Source organism: Myotis lucifugus, unplaced genomic scaffold (assembly GCF_000147115.1).
Source record: "Myotis lucifugus unplaced genomic scaffold, Myoluc2.0 scaffold_7, whole genome shotgun sequence".
Lineage (NCBI taxonomy): Eukaryota > Metazoa > Chordata > Mammalia > Chiroptera > Vespertilionidae > Myotis > Myotis lucifugus.
The window spans coordinates 8272904-8298321 of NW_005871055.1; the positions used below are offsets into that span (position 1 = coordinate 8272904).

General features: G+C 37.9%; 1 protein-coding gene across 10 annotated transcripts in view; it reads left to right on the forward strand.

The window, feature by feature from the left end:
• The window catches only part of SETDB2 (SET domain bifurcated 2), a 61773-nt gene that overhangs the window by 21539 nt on the left and 14816 nt on the right, over positions 1 to 25418 (forward strand). For 9 of the 10 annotated variants that reach the window (XM_023748546.1, XM_023748554.1, XM_023748556.1 and 6 more), the window contains 6 exons: positions 8671 to 9234; positions 17620 to 17736; positions 18496 to 18665; positions 20688 to 20907; positions 22512 to 22611; positions 24124 to 24217. In XM_023748546.1, the coding sequence (XP_023604314.1) occupies positions 8671 to 9234; positions 17620 to 17736; positions 18496 to 18665; positions 20688 to 20907; positions 22512 to 22611; positions 24124 to 24217 (1265 nt within the window). The remainder of the gene's footprint in view (positions 1 to 8670; positions 9235 to 17619; positions 17737 to 18495; positions 18666 to 20687; positions 20908 to 22511; positions 22612 to 24123; positions 24218 to 25418) is intronic. The other variant, XM_014449094.2, reaches the window with a different exon arrangement.

Genomic DNA, 25418 nt, shown 5'->3' on the forward strand with positions numbered 1-25418 from the left:
AATTAGTATCAGAAATTTTATAAGACTAGGCTACATTTTTCTGACCTTTTCTTTTTTTAAAATGTTTTTATTGATTTTTAGAGAGAAGAAGGAAGAGGCAGAGAGAGAGAAAAAAAAACACTGATGAGAGAGAAACATTGGTCAGCTGCCTCCTGCATGGCCCCCACTGGGGATCAAGCCCTCAACCGGGGCATGTGCCTTGACTGGAAATCAAACTGGCAATTTCTTGGTGCATGGGTTGATGCTCAACCACTGAACCACATTAGCCGGGCTGACCTTTTCTTCTTTAACCACTAATTTCAGTATAGATTCCTCAGCAGAATTCCTCAGTAGAATTGTATACGAGGAAATCTGACACTCTGACATTTAGTCTTTATTTTTAGTAGGTAATGCCTATATTAAAACTTTCAAGTACTAGTTAAAGGGAAGTTTCTGAAAACGTTTTGTGCTAGCGTAGGGAACAGAATTTCAAAAAACCAAAAAGTGTCTTTAGAAAGTAAGTTATTAAGTTGATTGCCCTTTCAGCTACATAGTAAAGTAACAAAAAAAAGTTGTCAATACAGAATTCTTTTTTTCTTTTCAGTGTTTATGAGAGTTGTAGATTGACACTATTGCATATGATTTGCATTTACAAATATTAGAAATGTCATTGCAGTTTGAGTCTAAAGGCTCATCAAAAACTCTCAGAGAAAGCTAAGTTCACAGTTTTAAAACACTTTAACTGGCCATTTCAGTAGCTGAATTCTGACTTTCTTATATACAGCATAAAGTCTTATTACCTTTTAAAAAAGGTAAATCACTCTAAATCACTAAAATAGATTGTTTTTATATAAATTGCCTCCAGACAAACTGTTCCCCATCTTATATGTAGATAATTATATTTTAAGCTTAAATGCAGGAGTTGGTTCATTCTTAAGTGTCCTATTATCCTAGCTTATCATAATCCTTTCGAATTTTGAAACTCTTATCCAGGGTCCTCAAACTACGGCCCGCGGGCCACATGCAAATACAAATATTGTATTTGTTCCCGTTTTTACTTCAAAATAAGATCTGTGCAGTGTGCATAGGAATTTGTTCATCGTTTTTTTTTTTAAACTATAGTCCGGCCCTTCAATGGTCTGAGGGACAGTGAACTGGCCCCCTGTTTAAAAAGTTTGAGGACCTCTGCTCTTATCTGTTATATTTTCTTACTAGCTTTTCATCTTGCACAAATATTTAAATAAGCTTTGTAGTCTTTATTGAAGCTCACTGCTAGAGACCTCTTTTTATTACTCTTCATAAAGAACTGTTCAACCAGTTGTGAATTTATTTACCTCCACCATTGTCCTGCCTATGTTTCTCTTTCTTACTCATAAGACTATGAGAAATCAGGATTCACTGCTGTAGCATTCTATATTATTATCAAACTTTATCAACCCTTATCAAAAAGTATGATTAATTTTATTTGCACTTTTTTTTTTTGTAAACTAGTCCATGTTGGCTTTTTAAATCATAAGTATTTAAAAGTCACATGGCCTGATTCTCTCTTTTAGAATTGTTTAGGGATCAATAGTAAGCTGACCATTCTGTACTTTCTGGATTGTTCTCTTTATTATTATTATTTTTTTAAATCCTCACCTGAGGTTATTTTTTTTAAAATATATTTTTATTGATTTCAGAGAGGAAGGAAGAGGGAGAAAGAGATAGAAACATCACTGATGAGAGAATCATTGATCGGTTGTCTCCTGCACGTCCCCCTACTGGGGATCGAGCCCACAACCCGGGCATGTACCCTTGACCGAAATTGAACCTGGGACCCCTCAGTTCATAGGCTGACACTCTATCCACCGAGCCAAACCAGCTAGGGCATGAGGTTATTTTTTCCATTGATTTTTTAAAAAAAAGAGGGGGCCAGAACCGGTTTGGCTCAGTGAATAAAGCGTTGGCCTCCGGACTCAAGGGTCCCGGGTTCGATTCCGGTCAAGAGCATGTACCTTGGTTGCGGGCACATCCCCAGTTAGGGGCGTGCAGCAGGCGGCTGATCAATGTTTCTCTCTCATTGATGTTTCTAACTCTCTATCCCTCTCCCTTCCTCTCTGTAGGAAATCAATAAAACATATTTAAAAAAAAAAAAAAGAGTCCAAATACTACAAAAATATGTAGCAGGTGTTATGGAAACAATGAGAATTCAATGATCTCAAGGAGCTTACATTCTAAGCAGAGAATTAAGTATGTATTTACTAGTAAAATAAAGTATAGATAATGTTATGAATGAAGCCAGGATACCTAATGTCATGGAAAGAGATCTAATCTTTATTTTACTGTGTAGTTTTTTTAAGGTTCTAAATTAATTTTTCTATAGTTTGGAAGTCCAAATCATCTGAAATTTTAAAAAAATATTTTTATTAATTTTTAAAGAGAGGAAGGGGGAGGGAGAGAGAGAAACATCAATGTGAGAGTGAAGCATCAATTGGCTGCCTCCTGCATCGATGTGGGAGGCAACTCATTAATGTCTCTCTCTCACATTGATGTTTCTCTCTCTCTCCCTAAAATCAATATATATATATATATATGTATATATATATATATATATATATATATAAAAAATAATAAAAAAAATAAAAAAAGAGGTGGAGGGGGAGAGAGAGAAACATCAATGTGAGACACATCAATTGGTTGCCTTCCCCACGTGCCCTGGCAGGGGCTGGGACAAACCAGCAACTCCTCTGTTCGCAGGCTGAGGCTTTAACCGCTGATCCAAACCGGCCAGGGCTGGAAGGTTCCCTTAAAAAAAAAAAAAAAATCAGGGCAGTATTTTTCTATTTTTTATTTCTTTTCATTTTTGTCTGGTCTTTCCAACTTGAGGGCAGCAGCGATAGTTATAGGTAGAAAAGTCAAAGGCAAATTGTTTTTGAGCCTCCCCTTCTCTCTATAATCAGTTAACTTTATAGGATCTTTCCCCAACTGATTGTCTTCTTGTTTCAAACGTAGCTTGACTGAGATCTTTTCATATGAAGGGATGTATCTAATTAGGCTCAGGATTTTCTTCCTTAACCATTACGAATTTTAAGGCCACATTTCATTCTTGACCAGAATTATGTTTAAAGAATTATTTTGTATTTCCTCTGCAGATCATGAGTTTATTATTTGTTTTGCTTTTATTAGTTAAGCCTCTGGAGTCTAGCAGGTCAGTGGTCACATAGGCAAACTGGCAAACTAAATGGTGAATAACTTAAGACAGCGGTTCTTGGCCCTAACTGAGTTGCTCAATGTCATATAATTTGTCAATGGAAAACCAGAGTGAAAATCTTAGATCTGACAGGAAACTGGCTTTTAAAATTTTATTCCTAAGTTTAATTTAATTTCTACTCCATATAAGTGAACTATAACATAGGTACATATAAAAACAAATTTAGCCCTGGCCAGTGTGGCTCAGGTGGTTGGGCATTGTCCCATGCACTGAAGGGTTTCAGGTTCGATCAGTAGGTGGCATGCAGGAGGCAGCTAATCGATGTTCTGCTCTCACATCAATGTTTCTCTCTTTCTCCCCTCTCCCTTCCTCTCTCTCTAAAAATAAGAAAGACTTTTTAAAAAGTTATTTTAATGATAATTTTTACAAAAATACCTACTTTTGTGTTGTTAGGAAACCTGGCTTAATTCTTTTTCTTAGTTGAGTAATTTTTTAGGAATACACAGCCAGCTTAAGTAGTGGAATTCATTAGAGCAGGGGTCCTCAAACTACGGCCCGTGGGCCACATGCAAATACAAATATTGTATTTGTTCCTGTTTTGTGTTTTTACTTCAAAATAAGATATGTGCAGTGTGCATAGGAATTTGTTCATAGTTTTTTTTTAAACTATAGTCTGGCCCTCCAACAGTCTGAGGGACAGTGAACTGGCCCCCTGTTTAAAAAGTTTGAGGACCCCTGCATTAGAGATACACCAGGTGTATAGCTTTGGCTAATATACATGGTGAAAGTGGGCTCTTGCCCCACTGCTAGAAGACTCAGGTTTGAATTTAAGCCATTTGACTTTTTATAACACGTGCACATAAACACCCAAAAGAGCTTATTTTTTTTTTTTAAAGAAAACACACACACTCCTAACCTCCATGTATTTACATACACACACATATAAGTAAAATAGGTGTTCAAGAATAGAAACTGTAACACAGCAGGCCATATGGGCACTAGATTTGAAACTGGGAAATCAGTACTTATAACTATCGCTGCTGCCCTCAAGTTGGAAAGACCAGACAAAAATGAAAAGAAACTGAAGTCTGTGACAGTTTAAGAGGGGTCCTAGAATGCTACTTTATTTAAACATATTTAAGATTCTAGACCCAAATAAATTAAATCTCAAGACCCAAATAAATTAAACATCAATAAAAAAATATTTTTTAAAAAAGAAATGAATGTAAACTATATTCATCTTAAAGACTGCTGTAAACATTTGTTTTCTGTTCAGTTCTTGTTGGAAAGATGGCCATTTTAATTTCAGTAAAGGCAAATCTGTTGGATCATGTATTCATACTGGGCTATTTATAATCTCTCTCAAAAAGTTAAGATATAAAATAATATCATGAAGTAACATGCGCAGTAGATTACGTAGTGTTTAGCTGGGGCAGATTTTATGGGAACATAAGAACCAATTGATAACCATACAGAGAGAAACTGATCTCAACAATGTGGACCCACACTCCCCCAAGAAACAGTGGACTTAGGACAGTGCTCTGTAACTGTGGTGAGAACAGGTGTTTTATTTTAAACTTCCAATTTATTGAGGAGCAATACTCATAAAATATAATAAATAAAATCTGACAGTGGCAAATTACTGTCAAGTTTTTAAACTTTTCCAACTTCCAGAAAAAGGATGAGGAACCTCATATCTATGCACTCAATATGGTAGTCACTACCTATACATGGCTATTTAAATTTGAATTAATTAAAATAAAATTTAAAATTTAATTCTTTGTTTGCAGTAGCCACATTTTTTAAAAATTCATTCTCTTTAAAAAAAATCTTTATTGCTGAAAGTATTACATACGTCCCCTTTCTCTCCCATTGACCTCTTCTAGCCCGCCCTCACCCCAGGCCTTCACACCTATTGTCTGTGTTCATGGGTTATACATATATGCATACAAGTTCTTTAGTTGATTTCTTCCTATCCATCCACCCTCCACCGCCTTCTCTCTGAGATTCCACAGTCTGTTCCAGGCTTCTGTATCTCTGGATCTATTTTGTACATCAGTTTATTTTGTTCGTTAGATGCTACATATGAGTGAGATCATGTGATACTTGTCTTTCTCTAACTGTGCACTAGCCATATTTAAAAGTGCTCAGTAGCCACATGTGGCTAGTGGCTACCCAATTGGACAGCACAGATATAGAACATTTCCATCAGTGCAGAAAATTCTGTTGGACAATGCTGCTTTATATAGTAAGTATAAAAATATCTCTAAGATACCTATATTACTTTCATAATAAAGACACCTAAAGATGGAAAATATTACATAAAACAAAATTGAGGTTCTTTGTGAAAGATTAAGATTTCAGTTCCAAATACATATGGAATCTTTTCACAGATAATTTTTTTTTCTTTGAATTAGTACCTGCCCTATTTTCTCCTGTCAAGTTACCATTTTCAGATGTATCACTATGATGCCAGATAAATTACATATTATGGAATAAATTCACTTGGTTGCAATTGTTAAGGCAAATACAGCAGGTCCTTGGGTTATGTCGGAGATCCGTTCCTACGGCATGATGTAACACGATTTTCGCCGTAAGTCAGAACCCACCTATATAAGCACCTACGTCACTCACATGGAGCACATATACAGCAGTAATGAAGTGAAACAGTAAAAAAAATTTAAAAGAAAGATAACAATTCCTGACCTTTACTTGTGGTAAATAAGTAATAAAAAACATAAAGCACATATGTACATATGTCAAAATGACGGAACTTTTTTTTTTATAAATAAATGGGAGATGGCAACGTAACCATGAAACGATGTATGTTGAGTCCAACGTAACCCGAGGACTGTGTACAGTATAAAGGATTATTGATAAATGAATGATTTTTTGACTAGTCTTTGCATGCAGAAGGCTTGAATCAGGCATGCCATGTAACCTTCCTCACCTATTTATTGAGTGCATGCTCTAAATAACTCTAAATGTTACAGCTATAATCACAGCTCTCTGGAATATTCTGAAATTAGGTTGTGATATAAGAAGTTACTTGATCTTTGTCCCAGTGTCTGGCACAAAGCTTTTAAAACCTTTGGAACTCCTGATTGAGAAGAGTATCTTTGGTGTGCTAATGAAATGACCCTTGGTGAGGGGCTCCGAGTTTCAGTATGGGGCCTGCTCTCCAGAAAGACTAAACCCTGATTAGAAACTTAAAACTTTCAGTCTTACATTCCAACCTACAGGGAGAACTTAACCTTTGGCACATAGGAACTCTGTCCAAGAAGAGAATGGCTAGAAATTCAGATAATCACAGTGGGCAGTGATTTAATCAGTCATGCTTATGTAATGAAGCCTCCATAAAAACCTCTAAACATTAGGGTTCTGAAAGCTTCCTGGTTGGTGAACACCTAGAAGTGCTAGAAGAGAGGCATTCATGGGGAGGGCATGCCATGCCCCTATCCACTTATCTTACCCTATGCATCACTTTCATTTGGCTGTTCTTGAGTTTTATCTTTTACTAGAGGCCCAGTGCACAAAAATTTGTGCACTCGGGGGCAGGGGGTCCCTCAGACCCGCCTGTGCCCTCTCGCAGTCTGAGACCCCTCGGGGGATGTCCACTTGCCAGCGGGGAGCAGACCTAAGCTGCAGTCGGACATCCTTAGCGCTGCTGAGGAGGCAGGAGAGGCTCCCACCACCGCTGTACTGGCAGCCATCAGCCTGGCTTGTGGCTGAGCAGAGCTCCTCCATGTGGGAGTGCCCTGACCACCAGAGGGTAGCTCCTGCATTGAGCGTCTGCCCCCTGGTGGTCAGTGTGTGTCATAGTGACCAGTCATTCCCAGTCTTTCTGCTGTTAGGGTCAGTTTGCATATTACCCTTTTACTATATAGGATAGAGGCCTAGTGCACAGGTGGGGGCCGGCTGGTTTGCCCTGAAGGGTGTCCCAGATCAGGGTGGGGGTCCCGCTTGGGTGCCTGGCCAGCCTGGATGACGGGCTGATGGCTGTTTGCAGCTGGTCACACCCCCTTCAGGGTGGGAGTCCCCACTGGGGTGCCTGGCCAGTCTGGGTGAGGGGCTGAGGGCCGTTTTCAGGCTGGCGGGCGACTGAAGCTCCCAGCCTCTCCTTTTTTTCTTTTTTCTTTTTATTCTGGGATTTATTTACCTTCTATAACTGAGGCCCGGCTCCAGCTCTGAGGCCGTGGCTGGCTGAAAGCAGGTATCTGGCTTTGTTTAGCTTCTATAATTGAAACTCTGTTGCCATCACTGGCGCTCTAAGCTCTGAGGCCCCGGCTGGCTGAAAGCAGGTATCTGGGTTTTGTTTAGCTTCTATAATTAAAACATTGCTTCCGGAGCTCATAGCCGGGCCGCGGCAGGCGGGGAACCTTGGCTTCCTCCATCACTGGAGCAAGCAAGCCTCCCGCTTGCTTCAGCTGCGTGGCTGCTGGCCGCCATCTTTGTTGGCAGTTAATTTGCATATCCTGCTGATTAGCCAATGGGAAACATAGCGGAGGTATGATCAATTACCATGTTTATCTATTATTAGATAGGACTAGAGGCCCAGTGCACGAATTCATGCACCAGTGGGGTCCCTCAGCCTACCCTGAGGGATCGGGCCAAAACCGGCTCTCTGACATCCCCCAAGGGGTCTCAGATTGCGAGAGGGTGCAGGCCAGGTCAAGGGACCCCACCTGTGCACGATTGGGGCCGGGGAGGGACAAGGGAGGTTGGCTAGCAGAGAGGGACTACGGGAGGGTGTGTCTGGCCCATCTCGCTCAGTCCAGATCGGTTGGACCCCAGCAGCAAGCTAACCTACCGGTCGGAGCGTCTGCCCCCTGGTAGTCAGTGCACGTCATAGCAACTGGTCAACTGGTCGACTGTCTGCCTCCTGGTGGTCAGTGCATGTCATAGCGAGTGGTTGAGAGGCCTTAGCATATCATTAGCATATTATGCTTTGATTGGTTGAACGGCCAACTGGTTGACCGGACACTTAACATATTAGTCTTTTATTATATAGGATTATAAACTGGTAATAGTAATTAAAGTGTTTTCCTGAGTTCTGTGAGTCTTTCTACAAATTAATCAAACCTGAGGGAGTAGGTTGTGGGAACCCTAGGCTAGGTCAGAAGTATGGATACCTGGGATTTGTATTTTGCATCTGAAATGAGGACAGTCTTGTGGGACTGAGCTCTTTAATTTGTAGGATATGATACTGCCCCCAGGTAGGTAGTGTCAAAATTGAACTGAATTAATTATTGGACACCCAACTGGAGAAGTGCTAGAAAAAAAACACCATATATTTGATGTCTGGAGGGCAAAGAAAAACCTTTGAGGCATATCTTTATATGGCTGCAGAATATAGTATACTCAGAGCCTGGCTTATTTTTGTGTTATCTAAGAAGAAAATAATAGGAACTAATAACCACCTTAATGTGCAGTGTTATTTTTTTTAAATGGGGATTTGTACTATAAATTTGAGATACTAATAAGTAATTAATTTTAAACAGACCTATAAAAAATGAGGAATTTCCCCCTCTGGAAAATAAAGCTGCAGACTTTAGAGAAAAAGAATCATCTTTGAATTTATCTTACAAAAGTCATGACTGCTCTGGTACCTGTCTGATGAAAATGCTACCAACCTTCAAGGGAGAAAACCCTCTGCAGCTACCAATTACGTGCCACTTCCAAAGACGACATGCAAAGACAAACTCTCATTCTTCAGCGCTCCACGTGAGTTATAAAACCCCTTGTGGAAGGAGTCTACGAAACATGGAGGAAGTTTTTCGTTACCTGCTTGAGACAGAGTGTAACTTTTTATTTACAGATAACTTTTCTTTTAATACCTATGTTCAGTTGACTCGGAATTACCCAAAGCAAGAAGAAATTGTTTCTGTTCTGGATATTAGCAATGGAGTGGAATTGGTGCCCATTTCTTTCTGTAATGAAATTGACAGTAGAAAGCTTCCACACTTTAAGTACAGAAAGACTATGTGGCCACGAGCATATTATCTAAACAGCTTTTCCAACATGTTTACTGATTCATGTGACTGTTCTGAGGGCTGCATAGACATGTGAGTAGAATAACCTGACATTTCAAAAAATCTTCTGAATGTTAAGGGTACTGATTAAGTCCTGCAATGTATCAGTTTGTCTATCTAAAACTGTTGACCAAGAGTCTAAAATGGGAAAATGCACTGTCTCACTAGCAATGGGAAAGAAAATTCTTTACCAGTTAAAATAGTTTAAAAATTATTTTCTCAAGGATGAGTATTTTCTTTAAGCTAGTATCATAATCATAATTACAGCTAATGCCATGTAACAGTGCCAGACACTGTGACAGTTGTTTTACATACATTTTCTTATTTAATTCTCACAAAAGAATTTTCATGTCCCAAATGAGGAAATTGAGAAACCAATTGTAAGATCATAGGGCAAACAAATTAAAGAGCTACAATATTAACCCATGCTTTTAACCACTTTATGTTAGGTTTTACTTTTTTTAAAAATATATTTTATTGATTTTTTACAGAGAGGAAGGGAGAGGGATAGAGAGCTAGAAACATTGATGAGAGAGAAACATCGATCAGCTGCCTCCTGCACACCCCCTACTGGGGATGTGCCCACAACCAAGGTACATGCCCATGACTGGAATCGAACCTGGGACTCTTCAGTCCACAGGCCGACGCTCTAGCCACTGAGCCAAACTGGTCAGGGTGTTATGTTTTACTTTTACAAACCATTTCCTTGCAATTTTTTAGGAAGCTAATGGTGCTTATAATTAGTACTCCCTTGATCATAATATTGACATTCCATTAAAAAAATGAAAACATGTTCTAATATTTTAGGACTTTGAAATCATTTTGTTTTATAATTGTGTAATATACATGATTTTGTGGTTATGCATATATAAAATGGAATGCATTATATGTACATTTAATTTAATGCAAGTATACCTTCCTGTACTAGGCAAAATAATGACATGAGAGATAAAAAGAAATAAGTAATATGGATAGTAGTTTTCACCATCCTGTCAGTTGGAATGTGAGAAGAGATGTATAAATCTTACAAAAGTCATGTAAGATTTTGACTCCGTTTCTTTAGGCCTGTCATAGAGGAAACCTGTCATTGTGCTTTTTTTTTTTTTAATTTATTTTTATTTTTTTACAGAGAGGAAGGGAGAGGGATAGAGAGTTAGAAACATCGATGAGAGAGAAACATTGATCAGCTGCCTCCTGCACACCCCCTACTGGAGATGTGCCCGCAACCAAGGTACATGCCCTTGACCGGAATCGAACCTGGGACCCTTGCGTCCACAGGCCGACACTCTATCCACTGAGCCAAACCAGTCAGGGCTCATTGTGCTTTTTTAATTTTCATTTTTAAATGCATTTTTTATTGTTGATAGTATTACAGATATCTCCTATTTTCCTCCCCTTCCCTCCCTCTACCCAACCCCCACCACCCACCAGGTCTTCACTACCCTATTGCCTGTGTCCATGGGCTATGCGTATAAGTATATAAGTTATTTGGTTTCTCTCTCCTCATCCCCCCAACCCCACATAGAGGTATGTCAGTCTGTTCCATGCCTCCCTGCTTCGGGTCTTATTATGTTGGTCAGTTCATTTTGTTCATTAGATTCCACAAATAAGTGAGATCATGTGATACTTGTCTTTCTCGGTTTGGCTTATTTCACTTAGCATAATATTTTCCAGGTCCGTCCATGCTGTCCCAAAGGGTAAGAGATCCCTGCATAGTATTACAGGTGCATAGTATTCTATAGTGTAAATGTCTCATAGCTTTTTTAAAAATTCTTTATTGTTTAAAGTATTACATAAGTTCCCATAGCTTTTTTATCCATTTATTTACTGATGGGCACTTGGGCTGTTTCCAAATCTTAGCTATTGTAAATGATGCTGCTATGAACATAGGGGTGCATATATTTCTGATTGATGTTTTGGGGGTTTTAGGATATATTCCAAGAAGTGGAATCATTGGATCAAAACAAAGTTCCATTTTTTAATTTTTTTTAGGAAACTCCATACTATTTTCCATAGTGGCTGCACCAATCTGCAGTTCCACCAGCAGTGTACTAGAGTTCCCTTTTCTCCACATCCTCACCAGCACTTGTTGTTTGTTGGGTTTTTTTTTTAATGGTAGACATTCTGACAGGTATGAAGTGATATCTCATTGTAGTTTGAATTTGTATTTCTCTGATGATTAGTGACTTTGAGCATTTTTTCATGTGTCTCTTGGCTATTTGTATGTCCTCTTTGGAGAAATGTCTATTCGGGTCTTCTGCCCATTTTTTAATTGGATTGTTTGTCTTCTTTTTGTTGAGTTGTATGAGTACTTTATATATTTTGGAAATTAACTCCTTATCAGATATATCATCACCAAATATGTTCTCCCACTCAGTGGGTTCCCTTTTCAATTTGGTGGCGGTTTCTTTTGCTGTGCAAAAGCCTTTTATTTTGATGTAGTCCCATTTGTTTATTTTCTCCTTAGTTTCCTTTGCCCTAGGACCGTGGTCGGCAAACCTCGGCTCGCAAGCCACATGCGGCCTCTTTGGCCCTTTGAGTGTGGCTCTTCCACAAAATACCAACTTCTGTGCATGGACCACGAAGTTTCAGTTGCACTGTACATGCGCGCCCACACGTGGTATTTTGTGGAAGAGCCACACTCAAGGGGCCACAGAGCCCGCATGTGGCTCGTGAGCCGTGGTTTGCCAAGCCGCAGTTTGCCGACCACTGCCTAGGAGATGTATCCGTGAACATATTGCTACATGAGATGTCTTGAGATTTTGCTGCCTATGTTTTCTTCTAAGATTTTTATGGTGTCACGCCTTACATTTAAGTCTTTTATCTACCTTGAGTGTATTATTGTGTATGGTGTAAGTTAGTGGTCTTCTTTTGCATGTGTCTGTCCAGTTTTCCCAGCACCATTTGTTGAAGAGACTGTCTTTACTTCATTGTATGTTCTTGCCTCTTTTGTTAAATATTAACTGACCATATATGGTGTGGATCAATTTCTGGGGTCTCTTTTCTGACCCATTGGTCTATATGCCTGTTCTTATGCCAGTACCAGGTTATAATGGCTTTGTAGTGTAGTTTAATATCCAGTATTGTGATCCCTCCTACTTCGTTCTTCTTTCTCAAGATTGCTGCAGCTATTCAGGGTCTTTTATGGTTCCATATACATTTTTTGAGTATTTGTTCTAATTCTGTGAAGTATACCATTGGTATTTTAATAGGGATTGCTTTGAATCTGTAGATTACTTTGGGTTATATAGACATTTTAATGATGTTAATTCTTCCAATTCATGAACATGATATATGGTTCCATTTCTTTGTATCTTCCTCTGTTTCTTTTTTCAATGTTCTGTAGTTTTCTAATTACAGGTCTTTTACCTCCTTCGTTAAGTTTATACCTAGGTATCTTATTTTGTTGTTGTTACAATGGTAAATGGAATTGCTTTTTAGTTTCTTTTTCTGAGAGTTCATTATTGGTGTATAAAAATGCCATCTATTTGTGGATGTTGATTTTGTATCCTGCTACCTTGCCAAATTCATTTATTAATTCTAGAAGTTTCCTGGTGGAGTCTTTAGGGTTTTCTATGTACAATATCATGTAATCTGTGAATAATGACAGTTTTACTTCCTCCTTTCCAATTCGGATGCCTTTTATCTCTTCTTCTTGTCTGATTGCTGTGGCTAGGACTTCCAGTACTATGAATAAGAGTGATGAAAGTGGGCATCTTTGTCTTGTCCCTGTTCTTAAGGAAAAAGCTCTTAGTTTTTGCCCATTGAGTATTATGTTGGCTATAGGTTTGTCGTACATGGCCTTTATTATGTTGAGGTATGATCCCTCTATTCCCACTTTACTGAGAGTTTTTATCAAAAACGGGTGCTGTATTTTGTTGAATGCTTTTTCCGCATCTATTGTTATGATCATGTGGTTTTTATCTTTCAATTTGTTTATGTGATGTATCACATTTATTGATTTGCGAATATTGTACCAGCCTTGCATCCCTGGAATAAATCCTACTTGGTCATGGTGTATGATCTTTTTAATGTATTGCTGGATCTGATTTGATAATATTTTGTTGAGGATTTTAGCATCTGTGTTCATCAGGGATATTGGACTGCAATTTTCTTTTTTTGTAGTGTCTTTATCTGATTTTGGAATTAGGATAATGCTGGCTTTTTACAAAGAGCTTGGAAGTGGTCCTTCCTCTTGAATTTTTTGGAATAATTTGAGGAGGATAGGTGTTAGTTCTTCTTTGAATGGTTGGTAAAATTCACCTGTAAATTCATCCAGTCCAGGACTTTTGTTTGCTGGAAATTTTGTAATTACTGCTTCAATTTCATCAGTTGTTATTGACCTAGTCAGGTTTTCTGATTCTTTGTGATTGAGTTTTGGAAGATTGTATCTTTCTAGGAATTTGTCCATTTCACCCAGGCTGTCGGGTTTGTTGGCATATAGTTGTTCATAGTATTTGCTTACAATCTTTTATATTTATTTGGTCTGTTGTTACATCGCCTCTTTTCATCTCTAATTTTATTTGCTTGGGTCCTCTCTCTTTGTTTCTTGATGAGTCTGGCCAAAAGTTCATCAATTTTGTTTATCTTTTCAAAGAACCAGCTCTTGGATTTATTGATCTTTTGTACTTTTTTTTTTTTTTTTTAGTCTTTATGTCATTTATTTCTCCTCTGATCTTAATTATTTCCTTCCTTCTACTTCCTCTGGGCTTTCCTTGCTGTTCTCTTTCTAATTCATTTAGTCTTAGTGTTAGATAGTTTATTAGTCCTTTTTCTTGTTTCTTGAGGTAGGCCTGTAATGCTATGAACTTCCCTTCCAGGACTATTTTTTGCCATGTCGCATAAGTTTTGGATGGTGTGTTAATTTTCATTTGTTTTCAGGAAGTTTTAAATTTCTTGCTTGATCTCATTGGTAACCCATTTCATTGTTTAATAACATGTTATTTAGCCTCCCTGTATTTGAGTGTTTTTGAGGTTGTTGTTTTTTTAATTGTAGTTGATTTCTAACTTCACGCCATTGTGATCTGAGAAGATGCTTGGTATTATATCAATTTTCTTGAATTTGTATAGACTTGTTTTGTGCCCTAGCAGGTGGTATATCTTTGAGAATGTTCCATGTGCACTTGAGAATGTATATTCTGTTGCTTTGGGTTGAAGTGTTCTGTAAATATCGGTTAGACCCATCTGATCTAGTGTGTCATTTTTTAAAAAATTTATTTATTTATTTGAGAGAGAGAGAGAGAGAGAGAGAAGAGCATTGATTTGTTGTTCCACTTGTCCATGCATTCATTGGTTGCTTCTTGGATGTGCCCTGACTGGGGATCAAGCCCACAACCCGAGCATGTGCCCTTGACTGGAGTCGAACCCGGGACCCTTCAGTCCGCAGGCTGATGCTCTATCCACTGAGCTAAACCAGGTAGGGCTAGTGTGTCATTTAAGGCCTCTTTTTTCTTGTTTTAATTTTTTGTCTAGAAGATCTATCCAGTGATGTCATTGGGATGTTAAATTCCCCCACTATGACTGTATTGCTTGTTGATCTCCCTTAAAGTCCATCAAGAGTTTTATAATGTACTTGGGCTCCTATATTGGGTGCATGTATGTTTATAAGGATTCTATTTTCTTGTTGATTCATTCCCTTTAGTATTATGAAGTGGCCTATTTTGTCTCTTATTATGGCCTTTGTTTTGAAGTCTATTTTATTTGATACGAGTATTGCAACTCCAGTTGTTTTTTTTCTCTCCTTTCCATTTGCATGGAATATATTTTCCCATTTCTTCACTCTCAGTGTATCTTTTGTTCTGAGGTGGGCCCAAGTTTTACTTCTGTTTAAAAATAAGTTTGTTTGTTTTAAACATTGCCTCTAGGTATAACCCAATTATATCTGGCTAAACTCAATCTCTTTCAGTGCTGGAGAAAAAACTGGCTGTTGGACAGTGTTTACTCTATAGTCAGTTTAAGGGACTTTTTAAAAAAGAATAACTTGACTATATGTAATTTTAGAACACACAGGATTAAGCTGGATCGAATCCAGACAGTCACAGCACACAAAGGCGTTTAGGACCATGAAGACAGTTTGAGTCACAACTAATGATAAAATTCACATCTGAAGAATCAGAGATAAATGTAGAATTTGATTGAAAAAGACTTTACAATAGCTATGTTTAAAGTGTCTAAAAAGCTAAAATATTAGCATCTATGAGAGAAGAAAAGGAGATTTTATTTTTTATGGTATATATGAAGAAGAACCATTGGAAATATGGGAAATAAAACATATGGTCATTGAAATAAAAAACGAAATAGATGGACTAAATGTTTGCATTGGTATAGTTGGAGAAAGAATAAGTGAATTTCACGGCAAAAACTAAGATCTCTCAGAATGTAAAGAGATAAAGATATGGGGAAAATAAGTTACAGATTAAAAAATATGGAGGATAAAATGAAAAACTGCAATATACATATGTAGTGAAGAAAAGGACAACACTCAAATAATAGCTGAGAATTTTCCAAATTGAAAAAAGACAGGAATCCTTGGAGTCAAAAAGCCTCCGAAAATAAGATAAATCTAAATATATTGATGCAACTTAAAAAGTATCTTGGGTAAAGAGTAAGTTTAAAAAACTCAGAAAAAAGGACAGACAGACAGCACACTTTTCATCAGAAATAATAGAACCAAAAAAGAGATAGATTAGCTTAAATTACTGAAGGAAAATAAATATAAAACTAGAATTCCATACCAAGTCATTTTTCAGGGAGAGTGGGGTGTTCCAACCATGACATAGCAGTTGAAGAAGTGCATACATACTTTCCAGCAATAGTACTTTTAAGTATATCCAGAGTATTGTTTTATCCAGAGCATTGTTTTCCAAGCTATAGAGTTAGTGGCATGTAAAATCATTTAAGGGGTTGTAACTAGCATTTTTTAAATTAAATAGTACAAAAAAATACCCAAATGCATCCCACACAATAAGGGTGAAGTTTCATGCCACCATTGTTGCAGTTTATACACCTGTACACATATATAAATATGTATGATTGTATAGGATCATGAAGAAAATGTATTTTCTACCATGGGTCATAGTAAAAAATATTTGGAAGTTACTACTCTAGAGATGCTTACACATGTGTATAGGCATAGGATGTTCATTGCAGCATCTGTTATATTGAAAACTTTAAGCAACTTAATTGTATACCAAGCAATTTAATTAAGCAACATAATTGTATATCTAAATGCTATGGAAAAGTTTAAAGGAATTAATTAGATTTGCATAAAACACGATTGGGTCTCAAAAAGAAATAATATTGAAAGAAAAAGCAAGTTGAAGGATAATAACTATAGTAAATATTTAAAAACAATACAGTATATTGTCTATAGATCTATATGTTTAAAAGTATAAAGGATATCACACCAAACTGCTTGAGAGTTTATCTGTAATGTTTAATTTTTTTATTTTTTAAAGAAGATCATATAAACAGTGTGTATGTTTTAAATTATATACATAGGAAAAAGAAGGACTAAACAAAATGATGACAGTTAATTCTGGGTAGAAATGTGAGTGTTAATTATATTACTATTTGTATTTTTTTGTACTTTTAAACTTTGCCAACAAAATCATATCAAAAAAAGCATCTTTAGATTTCTACATCTGTAAATAGAATGCAAATTAATGAATTTTTTGTGTTTTTTTTCTGTTGTAAACAGTAGCCACCACTCTTATGCATGTATGTATATACAGAAAAACACAGAAGAGAATCATTGAGGAAAAGACCTCAGTCACTTGTTGGAAAAAGAGATAGATCCAGAGAGTTTAACCAGCTCACAGTAGTCACATACTCAGTTTACATCTGAGATACCCAAGTTCCTTACTCCCTGTCAAGTTATAAGTCTCTTAGATAATCATTTAAATAGAGGGGAAATTCTTTTATGGTTGTATTTTTCTTGTTTAGCAACATTATAAAGAACAAACTGTAGTAACCAGATACCCAGTATTAACTTCCCTAATCTCTTTTCATGTCATTGGAAAGGAAGATAACTTAAGACATCTGCAAAACTATGTACACTCTTTTGGGTTTGACACACATAAATTTATCCATTCTAAGAGAGTGTACCTGGGAGAATATTCACAAACAAGCTTCTGCTGAACAGAAAATGAAAGGAATTCATTTTGAAAAGTTAAAGAACACTTACATAGTTAAGTATTTCACGAGCAGATAGGACAGTTTATAATTATTTATAAACTTTTGGTAGCTATTCTCTTTCAAAAAGCTCTATTTAAGGAAGAAGTTCAACTGTCCCTGAGGCAAACAGTTGTCATAAATACAATGACATCCTTTACTATAACTTTTACACTTTAATCAAGACAGTCTTTACTTCACTTGGTGCTTTTTAAATTCTGACTTATTCATTGCCTTCCTTTTTAGAACAAAATGTGCATGTCTTCAAATGACAGCAAGGAATGCTGAGATTTACTCCTTGTCAAGAGATAAAACAGCCGTTGGATATAAATATAAAAGACTACAGAGACATATACCTACTGGGTAATATACCTTAAGGATTTGTTGCAGGGTGTTTGTATAGTTGAAGGTGGATACTTTGCTATTGTGGTCTATAGTCTTATAGATGTTAAATCTTAATATTTTTGTACCCAAAATCTAAATTAAGGAATTAAAAATAAAAAACCTGCATATTGTTTTTGGAAATGAAAGTCAGAGACCAAACAGAACACTCCCCTGCTTTGAGTCTAGCTCTTATCCCTCTAGAGTTAGCCTACCTGGGGCAGCCTTTTCCTCATTAAGAAATATCCTGTGCAAAACACTTCTAAGAATTAGGAATTTTCACCATTTCAAGGTTGTTATTAAAAAATAAAACATTTTTCTTCCTAGACATTGCCTTCCCATACATTTACTTCTTAGACATTTTTAAAGAGCTGATATTTACTATGTGCCAGGTATTGTCCCAAGCACCTTATAAACGTTGATTCGTGTAATCTTCACGAAACAACCCTATGATATTTTATATATCGTATATATATTCAGGTATATATATATATATATGATATATACTATCATATAATCCCCATTTTAAAAATGGAAAATTAAAGCACAGACAGGCTAAATAACTCATCCAAGATCACACAGCTAGTAAATGCTGGAACTATAATGGGAACCCAGGCAGTCTAGCTCTAGGAAACTTCCTTCACTCTTAGTCTGTGATTATTAGTGAGGTAGCGCTATAATGTGCTTTTTGTTTTAATTAAGGATGCCTGATTGATTTTCTCTTGGATATTTTATTGACAGCATTTATGAATGCAGCCTGTTGTGCAAGTGTAATCGACAAATGTGTCAAAATCGAGTAGTTCAGCATGGACTTCAAGTGAGGCTACAGGTGTTCAAAACTGAGAAGAAGGGATGGGGAGTACGCTGCCTAGATGACATTGACAGAGGGACATTTGTTTGCACTTACTCAGGTAACGCAAGGGTTTATTTTCAAATTACTATAGAGTAAGATCTACTCTTCTGAATCTCCATTTTACTATACAGGGCCATTGAAATCTTATAGCAAGGACAAGAGTAACAATTTAGAGGAGGAGCATCAGAGTAAGGAAAGTTACTGGGAAATTGAATTCTAAAGGGAAGAGATGCTTCAGGAGGTACCAGATGTTTCAGAAAGGCTCAGAGATAAAATCTGAGTTATTGTATGAAGCACATTTTTTTATTTTTTTTATTTTGTTTTCATGGCTACAAATGCTTTGGAGTCATAAAGATAGAAAACTTTTTATTTTTTTATTTTTATTTTTTTAAAATATATTTTATTGATTTTTTACAGAGAGGAAGAGAGAGAGATAGAGAGCTAGAAACATCAATGAGAGAGAAACATCAATCAGCTGCCTCCTGCACACCTCCCACTGGGGATGTGCCTGCAACCCAGGTACATGCCCTTGACCGGAATCTAACCCGGGACCTTTCAGTCCGCAGGCCGACGCTCTATCCACTGAGCCAAACCGGTTTCGGCGATAGAAAACTTTTTAAATAGGAAACTAAATTACTGAATTATCAATCAGAGACTGCCTTATTCAGTGCTTTGAGCTATTAGAATTTAATAAGGTCGTTTTGTAATAAATACCTACGTGTAGTGAGTTGGGCAGTGATGTCAGGCAGCACACTCCATTTCAGAGACCCTAGACCTAGAGCAGTGGTTCTCAACCTTGGCTGCACATTAGAACCACCTGGGAACCTTTTTAAAATCCTGGTTTCTGGGCCTCATTCTCCGGAAATTCTGTTTCTTTGTTACTAATGTTGTGGCCTCACCCCATAACAAAGAAACAGAATTTCTGGAGGATGAGGCCCAGAAACCAGGATTTTAAAAAGATTCCCAGGTGATTCTAATGTGCAGCAACGTTGAGAACCACTTGCCCTAGAGTTTCTCACATTCTGCACTAAACTTCCCACCCAGGGGGTTACCGTTACGCAGTCATTGATTCCTTAGGTCCACAACCCCCCAGGCCAGCCATGTCAGTCTCCAGTGGTCTTGATTAGTTACTCCAGCGTGTCAGCAAGGATCCTCACGCTCTGTATTTACCAGGAAATGAGGAGAGTGGAGGAAACTGGCTCTAGAACCAGTCTAAAGGAAATGTGCTGGACTGAGTCTTTGCAACTAGGCAGCAGGGACCAGAGCAAACTTTCTCATTTGAATTTCCAGGTTCACTTCAGTGAGGGCAGGAATTATCAGAATTCAAAGTAGTCACACCTGGATCCTTGCCACATACCACTCTATAGACATACAACTTATCTAGACAGTTGTTTCTCATATTTCTCAAAATAACTCTGATGGAAGTCTGCTGTCTATAAAATGCCAAATAGTATCCAGGAAGAACTGTCTTTATCTTCTTCGTTAGAAAATGCAACTAAGGAATCTCTGATCCCGCTACTAACTTTGACTTAGTAATTGTAATTTTGAGTCCCTGGGGGGTGGGGAAGGGGGAGAAACATAAACTTTAGACTAAGATTTTAATGTTACACTAGGACTTAATATGAGAACAATAGGCACATATCACCGCAGATTTAAATAAGTAACTTTATAAAAAGAGTATTGATGTTAAATGATAAAGCATTTTTAATGAGACACCAAAGTTGTAGTATCAAGGCTAGAGTTCACCACTCTAATTTTGTCAAATGCTTTCTGATCTATATTTTTGTTTTATATTATTGTAGCTGAACCTCTTTTCTTTCATGTTATACCAAAACAGACAAGTGTTGTTTTTTTAAATGTACTGTTTTTTTTCATATACTGGAAGATATAAAATTTCTTACTGGTCTCTTATTATTTCTTGCAGAGGTTTTCTAGGATATTAATGTGTTTATCTTCATTCTAGAAATAAGGTACACCTCACAGGGTTCTTTAGTAATGAAGCATAATAGAGACGCCCTTTTGTTGCCTTGCAATTACTGTATTATCTTTTGTCTTGCTAAACTCCCTTACTTTCTGCTAGGAAGATTTCTAAGTAGATCTAACACTGAGAAACGTGATACTATTGGAGAAAATAGAGAAGAAGACAATATTATGAAAAATACGTTTTCAAAAAAGAGGAAAATAGAAGTTGCAGATTGTGAAGTTGAAGCTATCCCTTTAAAATTGGAAACATGTCCTAGAAGTGCTAAGAGTGAAGAATGTCTACCTAAGTTCAATAATAATCCAGAAGAGCCTGTTACGTAAGTAAGATCTTAGGAACCCAATCAAAAATTGATCTGTATTATTGGTCAAGAGTGGTTGTTCAGCTGTCCTTCCTTCCCACCCTCCTTTCCTCCCTCCCCCCTTCCTCTTTCCTTCCTTCCTTCCCCCCCACTCCCATATCCCTCCTGTATATAAACTTGCTTCACAGTTGTAAGTTTAACACTGAGAAATCAAGGACACTGAGATTTTTTTTTTTTTTAAATATATTTTATTGATTTTTTACAGAGAGGAAGGGAGAGAGACAGAGAGTTAGAAACATCGATGAGAGAGAAACATCGATCAGCTGCCTCCTGCACATCCCCTACTGGGGATGTGCCTGCAACCCAGGTACATGCCCTTGACCGGAATCGAACCCGGGACCCCTCAGTCCGCAGGCCAGTGCTCTATCCACTGAGCCAAACCGGTTTCGGCAAGGACACTGAGATTTAAAAATCTAGTGAACACACTATTTCTTCAGTATTGCATTTCTGGAGTTTAACCTTTAAAAACTTGATGACTTTAATCAGGTTCTTTATGGATGTTGTGCTTTGCAGTTATGTTTATTTTCTATCACCATCTATTTCCAGTACTTTTTCATGATTTTCTTCTTTTTTTGACATATTTTAAAATGTCAATGACTTTAAAATCTATCTAATAAAAGAGTAATATGCTAATTAGACCGGGAGACCTTCCGGACAAAGTTGTGGTGGCGGGGCCGAGGCAGAGGTGGTTAGGGGCGATCAGGCCAGGAGGGGAGGACAGTTGGGGGTGATCAGGCCAGCGGGGGGGCAGTTGGGGGTGAGCAGGCCACACAGGGGGCAGTTGCGGGCAAGCAGACTGGCAGGCGGGGGTCAGTTGGGGGCGAGCAGGCCGGCAGGGGTGGGCAGCAGGGGGCGAGCAGGCCAGCGGGGGAGGAGGGCAGTTGGGAGAGAGCAGGCCAGCAAGGGGGGGCAGTTAGGGGTGAGCAAGCCAGCAGGGAGGGTCAGTTGGGGTTGAACAGGCAGGCAGAGTGGTTAGGGGCAATCAGGCAGGTGAGCAGTTAGGAGCCAGCGGTCCTGGATTACGAGAGGGACGTCTGACTGCCCCCAAGGGGTCTTAGATTGGAGAGGGTGCAGGCCGGGCTGAGGGACATCTCCCCCACCACTGCACAAATTTTGTGCACTGGGCCACTAGTCTATATATATAAAAGCCCAGCAACCAAATGGTGGAATGACCAGAACGACCATGTGACCAGTTGCTATAACACGCACTGACCACCAGGGGACAGACATTCAACACAGGAGCTGCCCCCTGGTGGTCACTGTGCTCCCACAGTGGGAGCCACTCAGCTGACTGGGATGAATGGCACTCCCACACTGGGAGCAGCCGCTCAGAGGGTGGGTCCAAGCCACTCAGCTGACTGGGATGAGCAGTGCTCCCACAGCAGGCTGATCCCCGCAGGCCACGCCCCCCACCAGTGCATGAATCCGCACACCAGGCCTCTAGTATTATTATATTCTCTTCTGGTAAGGGTGAGGCATAGATATTATTACTTACATTAATTTCTAATGGATATTTCTATAACATTGATATTATCTAGAATAACTTTTTCTTTTCTTTTCAGAGAAATGAAATATAACAATATTTCAAGAATTCAGTGTCATTCAGTCATTAGAACTCCAGAAGCCAAGATAGCCATTGTTGAACCTGATGGGAAAAAGATGGTAAAAACTGCAAAATGTAGATGGGGTCCTTCTGAGAATATTAACTATTATCTCACCTTTCTATCTTTTACTTAGTTCAAATTGTTTGTGCTATGTAATAATGTGTAGGATTTATTTTACTGTTTTGAAATGGGTATACTGTTGAAGTGTTACTAATCACATTTTATTTACTTAGAATCCTCCATAATGGTTAGTGTGTTCCACTGAGACTGAGGGACATCCTGTTCTGTGAATTTATAGAAGCTAAAGTGTTTGAGTTGATAATAATAATAAGAAAAATATTAAGAAAAAGGATTGAGGCCCTAACCGGTTTGGCTCAGTGGATAGAGTGTCAGCCTGCGGACTGAAAAGTCCCAGGTTCGATTCCGGTCAAGGGCATGTACCTTGGTTGCGGGCACATCCCCAGTAGGGGGTGTGCAGGAGGCAACTGATCGATGTTTCTCTCTCATCAATGTTTCTAACTCTCTATCCCTCTCCCTTCTTCTCTGTAAAAAAAAATCAATAAAATCTTTTTTTTTTTTAAAGAAAAAGGATGGAGTAATTTAGGTTAAGGAGATAAGGTTGTGAAATGCATGAAAAAAAAGAGTTGCAACCTAATGAAAGGTCATCCAGAAAGCAACATTTTACATGATAGCCACTGAAGGTAGTTTTCAATCTAGAATAACTAGTCAGACTGTAACTTAGGAACAGAGAAAGATGCAGGAAAAAGAAGAGAGGCAGACATAATGGTAGTTCACATAGGGCCTTGATGAAGATAATAACTCTGCTTGGGGTAGTTTGCAAATTTTGCCCTCTGCCTACTAACCTACAGTAGGAATATCCTCAGTATCACATACATAATTATGAAAAAGTTGAGCCAGGGGATCACTCTGAGCTGGGCTTGAACTCCAGTTCTGCTGCTTTCTAGCTGGGCGACATCTCCTTTTCTACATTTCTTTATCTGTTAGGTGAGGATAATAGTATCTAAAGTCAGGAGGATTAAGTGAGATAAACATCAGAAACATGTTTGACACTCAATAAATGTTGACCATTTAAGTATTTGAATAACATTAATGGTCAATTTTTACTGAGCAGTTAGTTGTGTCATGTGTTGTGCTAAGCAGATAACACTTTTTAAAAGTTATCACCATTTTAAGTCACTGCAGTGTCTAGGCAACTTATTTAACCATTTTTTTGGAAGTAGAAACTAGCCAGAGTGTTTTTATCCAAATTCATAGTCTGGTATCAGAATTAAGGGATACAACAGATATGTTTTAATTTTATTTTGTGTTTTAATGCTTTGACTGTTTTTCTGGTCTTCATAGCTGTAGCCTAACTGACATGCCTACAAGTAGAACAGCCAAAAGGGCTCCATCACTCCTAAGTTTCCTTATGATATCAGGTGTGTGGCTTTCAAAACCAATGTAGTAGCTACAGCCTATGAAGATTGACACTTGATAAAAGAGGTCTAAGCGCTAAATTAAATTCCTTTTCCTGACCTAGGAGGTAACATCTTCCTTGTTTTCTTTTAAGGGATTTGCTTCCTCAGAATCTGTCACCTTTGAAGATAATGATGGATTTAAACCAACCCAAGTACATCTGAACTCTAAAGCCAAAGAGATGAAAAGTAGGCTTTGTTTAACTCTGTGCCTGTCTCTTCTGCCTTTTTGTCTGTCTTGCTCAATATCTGTGGCACATTTTCTCAGACTCCAAAACAAACATGCTGCATTCATCACAAAAGTTACTGCTTGTCTAAAATTGACAGGTCAGCAAACTATGTTTGTGGGCCAAATCTAGACTACCATCTGTTTATGTATGGCCTATGAGCTAAGATGATTTTTACCTTTTTAAATAACTGATAAAAATGAGATGAATAATATTTTATGACACTTGAAAATGATAGGAAATTTTAATTTGTGTCCATAAAGTTTTTATGAAAACATAGCCACCACATTCATTCATTTATATATTGTCTCTACTTTCACACTATAGCAGCAGAGCTAAATAATCATGACAAAGGCCATATGGCCAAAAAAGCCTGAAATATTTACTATGTGGACCCTTACAGAAGTTTGCTGGTCCCTCATCTAGATGCCAACAGTGATCTGACATGGCAGGAAGGAGTGGGATGGACAAGTCTTAGTTTACATTGTCCACAGTGTTATCTGTGGCTTTGGAGGCATTGTCCAAAGCAGCCATTTCCTAAGTTGTTGGGGGCTCCTTTAAAAATATACAGCATTCCTCTAGACAAACAATCAGCAAAGAAACAGCAATCCTAAATGACTCACTAGATCAGATGGACTTAATTGACATCTTCAGAACACTTCACCCCAAAGCCACGGAATATACATTCTACTCAAGTGCTCATAGGACATATTCAAAAATAGACCACATATTGGGGTCACAAACAAAGTCTCCCCAAATTCAAGAAGATTGAAATCATACCAAGCATCTTCTCAGACCATGATGGCATAATATTAGAAATAAACTACAATAAAAACAATCCAAAATACTCAAACACTTGGAAGCTGGAATAGCATGTTATTAAATATTGATTGGGTTACCAATGAGATCAAAGAAGAAATTAAAAACATCCTGGAAACTAATGACAATGAAAACACAACAATCCAAAACCTATGGGACACAATGGAAGCAGTCCTGAGAGGGAAGTTTATAGCTCTACAGGCCTATCTCAAAAAACAAGAAAAAATGGTAGTAAATCATCTAACTCTACATCTCAAAGAATTAGAAAGAGAGCAACAAGAAAAGCCAGGAGTTTTGCGGAGGGAGGGGATATAAAGATTAGAGCAGAAATAAATGACATCCAG